At 39.6% G+C, this 14,234-nt stretch overlaps 2 protein-coding genes across 4 annotated transcripts in view; both read right to left on the reverse strand.

The window, feature by feature from the left end:
- Positions 1-1,881: 1,881 nt before the first annotated feature.
- tnfrsf9a (tumor necrosis factor receptor superfamily, member 9a) lies at positions 1,882-5,866 on the reverse strand. 2 transcript variants are annotated; one of them, XM_030767096.1, is made up of 8 exons: positions 5,783-5,866; positions 4,564-4,710; positions 3,715-3,834; positions 3,289-3,426; positions 2,893-2,965; positions 2,637-2,776; positions 2,274-2,402; positions 1,882-2,092 (listed from the first exon to the last, which is right to left on the reverse strand). In XM_030767096.1, the coding sequence occupies exons 2-8, from the start codon at positions 4,685-4,687 to the stop codon at positions 1,959-1,961; spliced, it is 858 nt and encodes a 285-aa protein (XP_030622956.1). In that variant the 5' UTR covers positions 4,688-4,710; positions 5,783-5,866; the 3' UTR covers positions 1,882-1,958. The 2 variants fall into 2 exon arrangements, with proteins under 2 accessions (XP_030622956.1, XP_030622955.1); XM_030767095.1 differs by lacking the exon at positions 5,783-5,866 and adding an exon at positions 5,009-5,039.
- A 2,702-nt stretch (positions 5,867-8,568) lies between these two features.
- dvl1a (dishevelled segment polarity protein 1a) overlaps positions 8,569-14,234 on the reverse strand; it is a 30,265-nt gene continuing 24,599 nt past the window's right edge. For both annotated transcript variants that reach the window (XM_030767094.1, XM_030767093.1), the window contains exons 13-15: positions 14,057-14,224; positions 13,579-13,797; positions 8,569-10,598 (exon numbers count right to left, since the gene is read on the reverse strand). In XM_030767094.1, coding sequence (XP_030622954.1) covers positions 10,060-10,598; positions 13,579-13,797; positions 14,057-14,224 — 926 coding nt within the window. In that variant the 3' untranslated portion in view covers positions 8,569-10,059. The remainder of the gene's footprint in view (positions 10,599-13,578; positions 13,798-14,056; positions 14,225-14,234) is intronic.

Consider the following 14,234-nt stretch of genomic DNA (forward strand, 5'->3'; position numbering starts at 1 on the left):
GTTTTCCTCATCTCTGGGTTTTGGCTCAAGAGTCATATTCAACATGAAGCCATCTGGGCCGATTCACTACTCTGACTGCATGTCATATCATTTGACAGCCATATTTAAAGCAGACTTTGTTTCAAACCAGCTTTAAAGGATTCTGAATACACATGCACTTATTTTGACTTTTCCTTTAGCGATGCGTGAGGATTTGTGTGTGTGTGTGTGTGCGCGTGCGCGCGTGTTCAGGATCATATGAAGGAATCTGGAAACACTGAGAAAACTAGACTGGACATGTAAACACAACTTAATATATACTCTCTGTCTCTACCTTGTGACTTTCAGACAAAGTTAATCCCTCCAGGGTTATAGTGTATGTCTCTACAAGAGCTGACTTATCTTTTTGTTTAAGCTGTTTCAGCTGACCTCCTGTCACATTTGTCATCGATGATTCAGATGAATGAGAATGTTTTGATGATTCAGAATCACGCATGCATAAATTACAAGCTACGTGAGTTCATACATGTTAAACTTGCTACATACTTTGTGGGCTCTCTGCCACGACATGAATGCTGTTCATTCATGTATGAGTCATATCAAAGCAGATTAAAGTTCCTTTTAAACTAGATATCTTTCACCACAGATCACCATTGTAAATCTCCCACATGTAACTCTATTTCTCAAGTTTATACATGGGAAATTCCTGTGAAAAGTAGGAAATTCCAAGGATTGCGAAACTGTTGAAGAGGTAATCCACAAAAACAGACGTATCAATATATATGAAAGGGGGAAGATCCTCCATTGTGTGAAGTGGTTCAAAGGTGAATGGCCTCTAGAGGTAAGTCAGATGGGAGCTAGGGAAACTGGCTGAATTGTTAGCTAAACCTCTCATTGAATCAACATTCCTTGATACCTGTGGGCATTTCAGGAGAAAACCCTTCGACTGGGATTCCTTAACCATTTTCTTCCAGCGTAAGGAAACGTGAGTCTCTTTTTTTCCCTACTACTATTGTACAGAAAAGAGAAACAAAACACTGTCAACTCACTTCCTGCTGCGGGGCCACTTGAAACTATGTGACGGCATGATTCAAAATGATTAAAATGATTCAAATTTCGTAATAGCTGTAATGTTTGTAAGTTTGAAGCACACTGCTGGACTGCTTCAAAACAGCTCTGTTGATTACATATTCGTGGAAAATGGCACGATATTGTGAATTGCCTGCATAAATTGCGCAAGCAGGTGTAAAATGACTAAGATAACTGAGAAAAGACAGCATTCCTACTACTTCGCTGGCTGGAATTTCTCAATCTCAAAAAATCTGTAATCCACCCCCAGTTTATGTTTAACTGCTCAAGCAACCTCTGTGGTGCCATTTAAAAGAGGAAACTGGGGATAGCCCACCAGCATTGAAAGAATGCATCAACTTGTAAATGTGACGCAGTTGACAGTGGGAGACGCCCCCTCTACAGCAAGTGTCATTAAAGACTACTGTGGTTTGCACTCCTACATGTGCAGTACATAGACAAGACACAAGAGCTTTGTGCTCTTTCACACCCCCGTGCTCATTTATACCTACTGCACCCGCGTATGCAAATGTAAATCTAAAAGCAAAACTCCTGAAACTTTCATTGACTAAAATCACTAACAGGCCCATGTACAAAAAAAAAAGGTTACATGTTAACACTTGGAATTCAAAAGACTAAAATGTCCTTGTAAACAATGAATAACTGCCAGCAGTTGAATTTAATCTCTTACAAAAAAAAGAGAGAAAACAATCCACAAACACATTAGGTCTTGACTGCACTTCTGAACCATTCTAAAGAGACATCCCAGAAAGACAGAATGGATATTCACACCCACAGTCCAGGAGCTGTGGGGCCTCTGGTGGCTTGGGTGGGTTTGATTCGCCGTGGGCAGATTTGGCAACACAGCTGCCGATCAGTTTGGTCAAGTGGAGGGGGGCAGAAGCAAGTCCTCACACAGGCAAGATTTTAGCCTCAGAGTCCTGTGAGACAAGAGAATCCAAGCTCCCCTGCTCCTGTTCAGGCTGATGGAAACTACAGTCTTCCCTACGGTCTTCCTGTTCCACCTCCATTTTTCTGAGCTCCTCTGGGACAGTTAGAAGAAAGGTGAGAGGTTAGCATGTCAGTGCATTACAGACATGACAGAATCATGTGATCTGCAGTTCTTATCTAGTAGAAAATATTTATGGAAAAAAAGCAGTCAATAAATATGTCATATATGAGGAATTACAGATAAAGCCAGGAGAAATAAAGCAATGAAATCATACCTTTGACAGCTGTTACAGGCTTTTTTCTCACTTTATCCGTTTTAAGAGCAAAGACCACTACTCCAATAAAGACACTAAGAACAACCGCAGACCCAGCACCGATCCAAACCACCGTCAATTCTCTGTTACCTGTCATTGAAACACAGCCTCATACCTTTTTACTGGATGCACAACAAACCGAGAAAGAGTTCTATCACGAAGCAGGAAAGCTTGAGAAGTTAAAGTGCAGTTGTAGTATGTGTGGACGGCAAAGTGTTTGTGCCCGAAAAACTTAAGGACGTAAGCTGTTGTAGAGTCTCCTCATGTTTGAACACTACTACACACTGCTCAAAACAAAATGTCCATATGCCATCCTACTCTTACCTTCACCAATCTTGTTGCCCGTAGGCAAGAGTAAAGGACTAGAGGGTTCCACGCTGTTCTCTTCTCGTCCTGAGGTGCTATTGCACTTGATGTCACTAAATGCATCCCCTTTAGCCACAATGACCTGCCCATCAGGACAGCTGTGAACAAAAGAGCAGAGAAGAATTCAGGTTTGCTTCTCAACTAAATATGAACACCAAAGACACTCTCCACTTTGTGAGTAGAATAATTCATGTAAATCTACGTTAAATCCCACCTTGCTCTCCAAGGAGTGCACTTGTGATGGATCTTGTCATTGAACGTCCCTTGTGGACATCCTCGGCAAGAACCTACACGTTTGTAAACAGAATTATACTATCAGCATATATATATATATATATATATATATATATATATATATATATATATATATGTATACAAGACAAAGCCTACTAGCACCAAATACCTACAATGTAAACACTACACACCTAGTTGTTTTTTTTTAATTATTATTTTAAATGTTGTAATTTAGTCATCCTAACTTTTTGGGTAACAAAATAACTTCTTCGGAGCATCACCACTTGGTTTTAACCCTGTCCTTTGTCAGAAATGAAAATCACGATGAAGGATAAGACTTATGTGGTTGCAGTAAATAGTTATCTTGGATGCTTACGCATCTCTGTCGGTTCTTGGCCTTTCCCACATTCGACCACACAGAAGGAGCAGTCATTGTCGCCGCAGTGTAGCCCTTTTCTACATCCACACACCGTGTCACTGCTTGCAGTGCACTCCTTTACCACAATTTGTGGACCTGCACAATCATACAGAAAAAGAATTATTGTACACCAATGTTTTTTAAGTGATCAGTGCTAGATTCAGGGCAGCAACAGGTGACTGGAGTTTACTGCAGACAGTGATTTAATAACTTGTCATAATTATTAACTGATGACTCATGCAAGGCATTAAAAAACTGTCACGGAACCAAAAAACTATGACTAATGATGACAGTATTGTAGTAATACTGGTCTGAACTTTCTGAGTCTTAGCCAAGAGCTACTACAGTTTTTCCAAAAGTTGTAGGAGATAAGAAAGAAGATACCTATGCACTGGGTGCATCTGCGGCAGTAGCGCAGACGAGGGTTTGTTATATAGTTATTAGGTTCACAGGGAACGCAGAGTGTATTGCGGTCTGGTCCGCATTGTGATCTCAAACGATATCCTGCAACAATACACATACACACACAAACACTCAGATGTCCACCTATAGCAAGCCCCACTCATGACCTTACTGTCACAGTGCTTTTTCTGACCAATTTTGATCTGTGTAGAAAAAAAAATCCGGGACGTGTTAGTCTGTCTATGTTAAAATTTAAACTGAGAAATCAGCCTTTAACAGTTACTTCTCCATAAACACAACAAGTTCATTGATGCCTGGAGTGTTGTGTGACTATTTCTTCACTTCCACTTTCAAAACATGATGGATATATCTGGATGTCAAAGAACCATCTGTCTGTGTAATCTCTCTTTAGAAAAGCCTATGTGGGTGTACAGACAAAAGCAGAAAGGAGAAGCATGTTTGTGCATTCTCCTGAGTATTGTCCCTGCCCAATAAGATTGTTCATGGATCTCCCTCTGAATGTCGAAACCACTGCTGTTTCATGTGGTTCCATTGAAAGCCTCTGAAACTTAAACTGGCGAGTGAGATAAAGAAAGACTGGGTAACTACTGTACTGTAAGTCTTTATCGTACACAAGTGGAAATGAAAGCAAAATAAGCTAAAATAATACACAAATTAAGTACAATAAACAAAACTGATTTAAGGTACACTTGGACTAAAAATCATATATCTAACAACAAAAGAAACAAATAACTTTTAAAACTAGTATAAAGTGCAAATATACATATATATTTATATATACATATATATACATACTGTATATGTACTTACCAGGACTACATTTCTGACAGCAGACATCATTACCAGACGGTATCCAATCAGCACAGGTGCTGTTTACACTGCTGATGATTAGGATATGACACAATCCAAGGAAGACCAGATGTAGGAGATGCATGTTTGCTCTCACTCACTGGGCACCTGGATAAAAGCAGTAAAATGGTTCATAGTCACTTCCAGTTCATCCAGTAACTTTTTTAGGAAAAAGAAGAAGAAGAAGACTGGAACCACTGCAGTGTTTCCACTTCATTTCATGCTTTCAATAAATAAAAGAAATACAATACTTAAACAAATTTACTGTTAGACCCAAGTCCATGGAGCTCCTGGTGTATCAGAAGCTCCAAAGAAAATAGCTGATATGCGTTCGGAAGCTCGATTCGTTTGATTACAAAGCTATGACTGATCACTCATAAAATGACATTAAGAGAACCAAACTGACCTTTTCAATACTGCCGACAGCTGAGTATCTGCTCGAGTCTGTCACTCTTTTGCGACTGTTGCCGTGAGCGCGTTTGTCTTCACTATGCCTTTCTCTGACGTAAGGGGGGAGGGGCTATAATAACTGGTGATTTATCTGTTTCGTACGTTATCTGTTTGATTACAAATCTGTTACTTCTCACTCATAAAATAACATTCTCAAGGGAGGAAAACTCTCACCTATTCAATATTGTTGAAAGGAGAGTACCTACTCGTTTCTGACACTGCTTTGGACCATGCTACGAATGCCTGTTTGCAGAATTGCAATTTTACTTGTGTTGGGTCCTGTTATGCAGCGGGGAAGATTTGCGAGAGGGTTCAATATCAGCCCAGTAATGTTTTGTCGTATTTGTCGCGTACTGTTTGGCTGATAAGATCATAGCTTTTGATAATTAGGTGCCCTATGATGTGCAATACAAAACAAAATACTAAAATACTAAGATTAAATCATACCATTATATGTTTGTCTGCAAAATTATCCTCTGGTCGCTTTTGGCATTCTCCCTTCCCTCTGTGTTTTGTTCAGTTTGACACTTTGGATCTATACTGGACCTTTTGTTATGCATAATACTATATTATTTGTTTCTTGTATTCCAGTTCTTGCTCTATCCATTAAATAGATGGAAATTCCCACACTTTACACCGAAGATAGATAGCAACAACGCACGTCAACATAGAGCACCTACACATGAGGATACGGTAAAACCATTTTAAAATTATAAATGGACACTTTTACCTGCAGCTTGCGTTTTTACCACGGACTTTCCAAGTGTCGGAAGTAATTCAGCAATTTGTCGGCTGCACTGTGAGGCATCTGCAGATCCTTGGAGTATTATTCATCTTAGGTAATTTTTGTTTTGCATTACACACATGACTATACTATTTGAAAGATGTCAAAACCTGCTATGTAACGCTTCCTCGTGTCTTGTTTGGCTTTTTTTTACGCCTTTGGCAATAACCAAACTTTCCACTCATTCCCATGACAGGGGACTGACTCATCAAAAGTAGTATGACTGACCCTTAGTTACTACAGTTCCACGAAGGTTCCCACCGCACCACAGAGGAAAGAAAAGCAAAAACCAGACGCCGACAGTATACACAACAACATAAGCGCAAACACATATTTAATCACGGTGTTAAGCACAGCTAAGTTTTTCAAATTCAGTTTCAGTATTGATTTTACAAGCAATGTTTATAAGTCCTACATTTGTCCAGGTAGTTTATGGGACGGTGAAGAGGTTTTTATTTTATTGTTGTGCGTTCGTTTGTTTGCTTTTTGGGTTGCCCAGTGAATGTAATACTTTTTCACTTGTTTACTGGCAGAGTGGGTCTACTGGATGAAAGACATTTAAATGGGGTGGGCTGGAGAGAGGTGGGGGGATCTCTATGCCAGTGCCTGGTAGTGAGCAACTGCTGTTTCACAATCCTTTGTAAAGGTCATGTGAATGGATAACTAGCTCTGAAAGCTTTAAACGGTGATTCCCAGCACATACTTTTGGTTTAGTTTAACTATCATGTGAATTAAACCATTTTCCCCAATTAGGACTATGTCACCGATGTAAACAACAATAGCTACACATATTAGACCAAGATATGTGATATTATTCATACTGTAACTGTGATATAAAGAGCAAGGAAATCTTCAAACAGCAATTTAAGGCGTTAAGCCTAGTGTTGATAGACAAGAATGTATCTTGGAATCTATGCGTCTGTTCGGTTATAGAAATGCTGTCACTCCAAGTCCCAGTTGTGATTGTGGTTTTCCTACTTCCTTACACAAAGAGGCAGGGACTAAGTGGTCTCAGTGACAAAGCACATCTGTGTACTCTACACTGATATAACTGACAACAAAACGTCTCAAATGGGAATGAGTTAGAAGACAATTAATTACCTCACTGCGATCATTTTAAAAACTGTCGTTTTTGTCAACAAAACTGAAACTTGATTTATTATGCAATTCTTTACATCCCCATTCCTATGCCTTCTTATTAATGTGCGTGAACTGTGATTCAGACAGACAGAGTACTACCACTGAAGCATCATTCATTTAATACAGTCACGTTTTGTAACCAGGAGTAAAACTGTTGCTCTCATCTCTTGTCACCCCCTCATCCACCACATCACACTCCTACAGTTTCAGTCTGACATTTTGACGGTGAGATCATCATTATCTCATAAACCCACACTTTAAACGTCAGTCACATCAGTAGATCTTCTCTCTCAAGCCTCCTTAAGAGATATTTCATCAACGAAATGGAAACATGATCAACACTTCAGTAAGATAAACCTTCTCTCATGTAGCCACACCTAGATCAATATACTAGCAAATGGGATTTGTATCAGTTCTCTGGTGTCCTGAAACCATATGGCACTTCATGTATTTAAGTCTTATTATCAGTTGTTCTTCCTTAGAGTCAAAATTGATAATCATCTGTAATGTACTGGTGTCTGTCTTCAGCGCTGATATGTTGTGAGTTGTAATTAGCATTCACCATTAGCAGTGCCTTCTCTGCAGCTACATCACGTCACTTCCTCCCACTTGTGAAAGTGCGTCGGGCTACACTACTGTCAAAACCAAAGCAGGGTCTGCACCACACACATGCAAATTAGTGACGCAGCACAGGGAAACCACAGAACATTTGCCAGTAACTGTCCTTTCAAAATGGTGGGCTAGATTTACTATTAACTCCTTTTTTTCTGGTGTTGAAATTTTTTTATGAGAAAAAAGATGATCAGTATGTCTAGGCAAAAAATGCATTTTCTTGGGAGTATGATCTCAGCATAGATATTATTGGAATTGAAGTAGTACCTTAAAAATTTCCGACTGTTGAGTTGGTTTAGTTTTGGCCTACATTGATAGTAGCATGTTTTGTCTTAGTAAAGATTCTGAATGCCTAACTATGCTGACAAAAAAAAAGGGCCCCAAACTGAAAAAAGAAACACTCATAGTGCAGCGGCTTGTGAGCTTGTCACTAAGTAAAACTGCACACAGAGACAGAAATGAAAAGAGGGTCTCATTTTACAGAGTGCCTGTTATGAAGCCCCATTCGATTTATTGTGTGTAGGGATCTTCAAGTTTACCACTTTAAATTTATATCATAAAACTATTAATAATGAATCACCAAGTACACAGGAATTGTTTCTTTCCACTGGGAAGAATAACCTTTTTATTTACCCATTTTTCTATATTTGAACTGTTACTATTGTAATTACTTGACTCTCTTCTGGCTTTTTCAAAATTTTGCTTTATACTAGTCTGAGAAAGGGTGTTTTTTAATCAGTGTCGGTAGGCTGTAGCATTGGAAGAAAATAAGAGGCTTTCAACTGGCCTGTTCAATATCAATTACTTAATTCACTTTTCTCTTTCCTCTTTTTTTTAATTGAGTTATCACAGACATTTCCCTACGAAACAACTCAATATCATAAAAGACTGTTTAAAAACAACCAGCACTCTTTTTAACACATATATTTTATTTCTCATATATATATATATATATATATATATATATATATATACCTATGTACATTTTTAAATTCCTCGTTTTAGACAAACAATAAAGCAAAGAGCTTCCAACTCAAACAGTGTTTCATACTATAGAGCCAAACAGTTCCTTTTTGAAAGTGCTCATAAATTCAGAAGAATCCTGTGATTCTTCCTCATGGGGTATGGAATAGAAGGAGTAGAGACAAATGCAACAGAAAATTATAACTGCAGACAATTAATGTTCTGGAACTACAAATTACTGGTTTACCAGTAGACTTCTCAACAAATATTTGGAACGGAACATACCATTGTCTGAAGAAAAAACAAAACATAACAAAACAACAAGAACAACAAAAAACCCCAACAAATTAAAACAAATCGCACAACTCTCTTAGTGTTAGTTGGATGCATTGGCCATCAACCTGAACTGAGCATCTCATTCAGTTTATTCAGTGGCAAATAGTCCCAGGAGACGCAATCATAACATTCCATGTGATGTATACAATAGCTGTATTTAAAGTCTTTGAACAACCATCAAGACATTAATATGTGACAACTGACAGTGGCATTTAAGTGTCACATTACGTTTCTTATAGTTTGTTTCGGAAGCTATGCTTTGGAAAGTGTTGACAGTTGTGCACACTTGTGTTAAAATGTTTTCACACTCGTTTTTTTTTTTATGCATAGTGTGCTTGTTATAGATTTGACAGAGTTTGGCTAGTCATCATTTTCACAACCTGTGTATGACATACAAACTATAACATTCAGTGGTCTATAGTTGGCTTTAAAGATACTTTTATTTATGAAATATCACATGAATAATGATGAAAACACCCTTCTTAATCCAGTGCATGAAAATTTCTTGAGACAACTGACAGAAAGATTAGCTGTCAAAAACATTTCAAATGCCTTAAAAAAAAAATCTGATATTTAAGATGCACTGTAACTGTCACACAATTGTGCTTGCTGGTTCACAATGTCAGTTGTAGTGCATCCACCAGAGCTTTTGTGACAGCTTTTAATATAATCGGACATGTTTCAGTATGTGGCAGGAGGGAACCTATAGGCAACCCGGCAAAAGCAATTTACTGACGTATCAGAAAGTCTCAGACAGTCCAGAATTCTAAGTCAGGAATCTTTGTTTGCTTGTGATGTCTGACCCCGGGGAATAAAATCCAGACTAAAAAGGAGATGATCTTGGAATTAGCGTTTAACGTAAACCAAAACACAGCTCGCTCACTATGGACATCATTCCGCGTGGTGTGCCTTGTAAGGTAAGGGTGTTGCAGAAGCTGGTTAGGCATAAGGTAGTGGGCACTGTGAGAGACTGAACGTGTAATTGTGCTGTTCTTTACAGTTCTCTGTTACTGGAATATACAGGGGGTAAAAAAATGGCAGATGATCGGTTGGGCTGCTAATGAGTGCATTGCCTGTGCAGGGACAGTCAGGAAGCAAGGATTTGTAGGGTCAAGGAGAAGTCTGGAGGATAGTCAGTCCTGTGTTCTGTGAGGTTAAAAGGCACTGTCTTGTCACATGATATCGACGAAAAATTCACAAGGATTGCCCATAGCATGTTGGAAGGACTGGCGACTAGCAGTGAGTTCAGGGGGGACGTTGGCTAACTCACGAACAGGAGGGGCTCCAGGGGGGCTGCTCACTGAGGTCTTGGGAGCTAGCCGAGCCAAGCAGTAAGGAGGGGGAAGGCCTGGGGGGCCGTAAGAGGAGGCGTGGCTCCTATCACTGTGGGCACAGGAAAACTGATTGGGCTGAGCGTAAGGGGCTTGGCTATATGAAAAAGGGATATGAGTGTGCTGGGAGAGACCATGGCTTCTGTGAGACTGGGTATGGCTATAGACAGAGGGGGCGTGGCTATGGCTAGAATGAGTTTGACTGACACAGGAACAAACGTGACTTTGATGGCTCAGTTGGCTGGCTGACCTCTCACTGTGCCTTCCCCCCCTTGTGCCCAGCTCTGATTCGCTGCCAACACATGACTTGTGGTCCTTCTCTCGAGGGGAGGGACGTCGTCCTTTCCCTGCACTGGGATTAGAGCCACTACTTCTGCTGCCTAATGAAAGAGACAGAGACAATGTCTATCAGACAAAAACACTTATTTCAACTTATTTCATAAAACAGAAAAGAAGAAATAAAAAGCTTAAGCAGAAAACAACACAAATGACACTGTAGGATGTTCATAATCTAACAGTATTTCCAGCCAGTATTCATTATCTTGTCATCTCTATAGACAGGAAAATTCAAGACACACCTATATGTTTCTCAAGACAGCAGAATGTCAACATCACTTATCTAACAACACAACATTTTTTTTTCTAAGGAAGTAGAAGATAATAGCACTCTTAAACTTAAACTTGCTCTTCTGCAAATATTCCAAGTGCAACAGCTAAGAATTCCCACATGGTTCATTTAGGAGAAAAGCTTGCCATTACACTATGAGGAAATAATAACACTGCAATACACATGCCCGCGTGCATAGAGAGACAAGTCACATGTGCAGTCAGGGGAATTTCGCACTATTCCACATGATGAAGTATTCAGAGTATGAACGAACTGGGATAACCTCTACGAAGTATGGACGGATCTGTGGGGAAAGACAGAGAGAAGGAGAGACATAGAAAGAGGGAGAGAGAGAGAGAGAAGAATGGTGGGGAGATAGAGAGCGGGTAACACTCTTACCAGATCCCCCAGAGTCCTGGGATTACATCTTCCATCAGTCTACCATTGCCCAGCAGAAACAGAGGGAATAACAGAGTTACACAACAAACAGTGCCTGACCAACCAGGGCTAAAGTCAGCCCACATCCCCTAAGACTACTCAGCGCTGTGCACCCTGAGAGTCACAGAGCCTCCTCCAAAGAGCTCCAGCCAGCAGACACACACATACCCATACAAACATACACTCGCACACGTTCAAAGGCTCAAGCTGCCAAACCAGAAATGCACGCTCATTGACCAGGGTTATTATAGTTAATGAAAACTAAGACTTATACTAAAACTAGCAGTAAAAAAAATCATTTCGTTAACTGAAATAAAAACAAAAACGACAGTTTTCAAAATCACAAAAACCAAATAAAAACTGCAATGAACAGTGCAAAACAAACTAAAATGAAATAGAATTGCAGGTAAAATCAGCTTCGTTTTCATTTCCTCCCTCCACTGTGGTCGCTGTGAGTACCTTAAAATTTATTCCTGCAGACGCCCTCGAACCAATCACAGCAGGGCGTCCCTCCCCCTGATTCAATCTAGCACCAACCATGTGCAAACGAGATTTTCTGAAAATGGGCAAGGTTGCAGGCAGAAAGCGGCACAGTCCTATATGGGGATACTTTGACTACAGCCCCGTAGTAGACAAAAGTAAATGTGTCGTGATGAAAAGCAACGGTAACATTTGTGAGATACTGTATTGGAAATCAGAGCGAATCCGGCGAAGCAAGCGAAATTGAGACGGCGAATCCCCAACTTTATGCAAATATGAACCACGCGAGAACCAATCAGTTCAGCATGTGACAAAAGCACAGACTTTAAACACACTGCCCAACGACTTACATTCACTCCATGGATCGACGACAATTAATAAGATGGAGGGTAACGCAAAAAGTTGATACTGCATTGGATAGTTTTATGAAAGTAAATATGGCCCTCTGGGAAAAAATGTGGGCAGCACCTGGTTCATGGTGTACAAGAATAAAAATGTTATGACTGTTTATTATTAAAGGTCTCATTTAATGGCTTTGCATAATCTGAGACCTTTAATAAACAATGGTTGTGTAAATCATATTTGATGTCATACATTCTTTCATCCTGCCTTTTTCACCTTCTATAAATCAAGGCTTTCTTCGTAATATCTGAAAAACTAAAACTAACAGTAAAACTAATTAAAAACCTGAATAAAACTAGTCAATTCCTCATAATAACAATAAAACAAAAACTACTTATGCACTCATAAAACTAACTAAAACTAAACTGAAATAAAAACCAAACTGAAAGACAAAATAAAAATAAAAATGAATGAAAATTTCAAAACTATAATGACCCTGTCACTGACGCATGTGGTCTTCAAACCCAGACACTTTGAGACATGCTCACAAATTCAAGTGCACAGTGTGCTTAGTAATGCCAAATGATCGGACAACGTGGGACGCGAGTACAGCCACAAACACCATTCATACCACAAATATGGAATGTCCAACCGAATACACCGACATAGGAGAACATCTGAAATGGAATGAGTGCAAAGAAAGGAAATGACACCAGGTTTACATGGCCATAACACTCACACAGCCAGCTCTCACAAGCTTCAACCAGTTCACATTTTCTACATTCATTCATTCATTCATTCACCATGTGAAGGGAAATTCTTAACACCATTATGACGTGTCATCATATGAAAAGTCATCATGTATGATACATTTGCTAGTATGCTTATATATTAACAAATATCTATATAAGTTAAATTGTTCAAAAGCCTCAAAGCCTCAAAATGAAAAACACAGCAATTTCTGACTTGCAACTTTTTGGTGTAACATAACACAAGATATGAAAGAGATGATGGTAGATTAGAGACTACATATCCTGTTTTGATCTTGTCAACCTTTTGGAAGGAGTAGCTGTTATGTTCTATGGGTGTAAAACAACAAAGTGTACATCACAACTCTAGTTAAAGCTATGTGAAAAATCAATAATACAAAATAAAATGACTGATAATGTATAAAAATGGAGAACAAAGTAAATCGCTCCAAAGTTATTTCAATGCAAACTAAAAAGAGGGGAATGAAAATAGAGGCAATTCTTCCTCATACTGGCAAAATGAAGTAATACAAAATCAACGACAAAAATAACCAGCAGACAGGCGGAAAACACCCAGCAACACGCCGTTAGACACCTCTGTGATGGGAAATGTTATTTTGAAAGACATTAGTTTGATCATGGAGGTCCTATGACATGTAATCTCTCTCTATGTCTCTTCCTCTCTCTCCTGGCCCATCTCTCTCACTCTCTCTCTCTCCTTCTCTCACTCTCAGATAATCTCACCTTCACTTTGCTGGCTGCCAGCGCTGCCGCTGTGGAAACTGTGGCAGGGGTCTGTGTATCCAGGAGGGAAGCCGGGAGGTGCGGCGGAGTAGCCAGGATAGGAGAATGGCTGCCCCCCCATAGGACACGGGTTGGTGCCAAGAGGGGGCAGAGGGGCCAGAGTATCATGCTCTGACCCCCCACCACTAGAGCTTTCATTCAGGTTGAGGGATGCCATATCTGTATGGAACAAAGGGAGAGAAGAAAAGAACCAGCATGATGTTGTCAAACCAAAGAGGAAGAGGACTGACAGGCACATGTAACCTTTGTAATGACATTAGTTTACGCTCATTAAAGGCTCATTAACATCGCATTTAAAACCATACTTATAACAGTCCCCTCTTATAATATCGCTTCTTTTCTATTCATCTCAAATTGACATAAAAGCTAGCAGAGAGCAGCTGCCTAAACAGAAATTCAAAATGAAAATTTGACTTACTTTGACACAAATCTCCAAAGGTATAATAGCACTGCTCAGAAAAAGTAATTTTGTTGACAGTGTGTCTCAGGTAGCCATGTTTTAATAGGCTGCTGGCGTATTTTCGAGCGTCCCGCCTGTCTTTAAAGCCTTCCACTCTCGAATACAACCAGTCTACCACGTCCGCACCTAAGTATAC

The sequence above is a fragment of the Chanos chanos genome, chromosome 3 (genome assembly GCF_902362185.1).
Source record: "Chanos chanos chromosome 3, fChaCha1.1, whole genome shotgun sequence".
Taxonomy (NCBI): domain Eukaryota; kingdom Metazoa; phylum Chordata; class Actinopteri; order Gonorynchiformes; family Chanidae; genus Chanos; species Chanos chanos.

Excerpts from the sequence above, each read along its gene's own strand:
- tnfrsf9a (XM_030767096.1), bottom strand. The coding sequence starts at position 4,687 with ATGCATCTCCTACATCTGGTCTTCCTTGGATTGTGTCATATCCTAATC. Across the intron at positions 3,427-3,714 it reads CAGATGCACCCAGTGCATAG|GTCCACAAATTGTGGTAAAG; the intron begins GTATCTTCTTTC and ends ATGATTGTGCAG. Across the intron at positions 2,966-3,288 it reads CCAAGAACCGACAGAGATGC|GTTCTTGCCGAGGATGTCCA; the intron begins GTAAGCATCCAA and ends ACAAACGTGTAG.